The sequence below is a fragment of the Perkinsus marinus genome (assembly GCF_000006405.1).
Source record: "Perkinsus marinus ATCC 50983 genomic scaffold scf_1104296934646, whole genome shotgun sequence".
NCBI lineage: Eukaryota > Perkinsozoa > Perkinsida > Perkinsidae > Perkinsus > Perkinsus marinus.
In genome coordinates, this window is record NW_003214686.1 from 1 (window position 1) to 1,027 (window position 1,027).

A 1,027-nucleotide genomic window follows, 5' to 3' on the forward strand; every position below is an offset into this window, starting at 1 on the left:
CGTACGGCACCGCCTACATCACCTTCAGCTACTCTGATCCCTAGCCTGCCATCTTTCGCGAAAAAGCTGTCTAGCACCACTACTTCGGCTTTACAGCCAATTCTTCCGACTATACGGAGGCGATGCTCCGTGCTCCTGTCTTCTCTGATGTCTCCACCGGTCACCCAGATCAAAGTTCCGTCCCTGTCGGGTCTGCTGGGCATCCCGCCAGTTCCCAGTGTTTCCGTACGCTGCACCCCCAGACCCGTGGCCATGCCGGACCTGTTTATCCTCGAAATCTCCTCTTTGACCCTACCGTGCTCTTCCATAACCTTGATTAACTTTCTCTGACCCTCACACAGATCTTCTTGCGCGCCCGTATACATCGCATGCATTCTGTCCAGCAGCGTTTTCACCTCATTGGCCTTCCTGACTCCCATGGCCGACCCAGCGCAGACATTCAGAACTGCTTCCATAACAGTCACGAAGCCGCCGGTCTCCTGGGTCGGAGGGAGATTGATGTTGGACGAAATATCGGAGTTGTTGTCGATAGTCATTCGATTGACGAGAACCGAAAACAGTCACTAGAACCGAAAACAGTCACTAGAACCGAAAACAGTCACTAGATTACGGGCCTCATACAATCGGGACTCTGCATCTCTCGTCATCGGTAACCTAACTCTATAACAGCACAGCGTCGGCATGCTATCGAAAAACCCATTATTGCGAGTCACAGAAAGAGTCCTTCCATCATTTAATAATTCTCCAGCACTATTAGCTTCCGATAAATTCCAAACGTCCGAGTGCTGGTCACGTGATGAGACGCGCCAAAAGCTAGTGGTTGGGCGTCCGTCGATGTTACATAAAATCACGACGGTTGAGTCGATAGTAAGATTATCAGGTGAGCATACAGGTAAAGTAGATAATTTTTCGATCAGATTTTTCATACGAAGAGAACCGTCAGCGATCTCACTTTGCTGCAATTCTCGAGTCACTGCAATCGCCGGTAGATCCGGGAAACTACCGTCCCGATCATAGGATTTTTTAC

General features: G+C 49.9%; 1 protein-coding gene across 1 annotated transcript; it reads right to left on the bottom strand.

The window, feature by feature from the left end:
* Positions 1-83: 83 nt before the first annotated feature.
* Pmar_PMAR014764 (hypothetical protein) lies at positions 84-536 on the bottom strand (the record flags this gene model as incomplete). Its single annotated transcript, XM_002784760.1, has 1 exon — positions 84-536. A coding segment is annotated over one exon (453 nt), but the record flags the coding sequence as incomplete, so codon positions are not given.
* Positions 537-1,027: the final 491 nt, after the last annotated feature.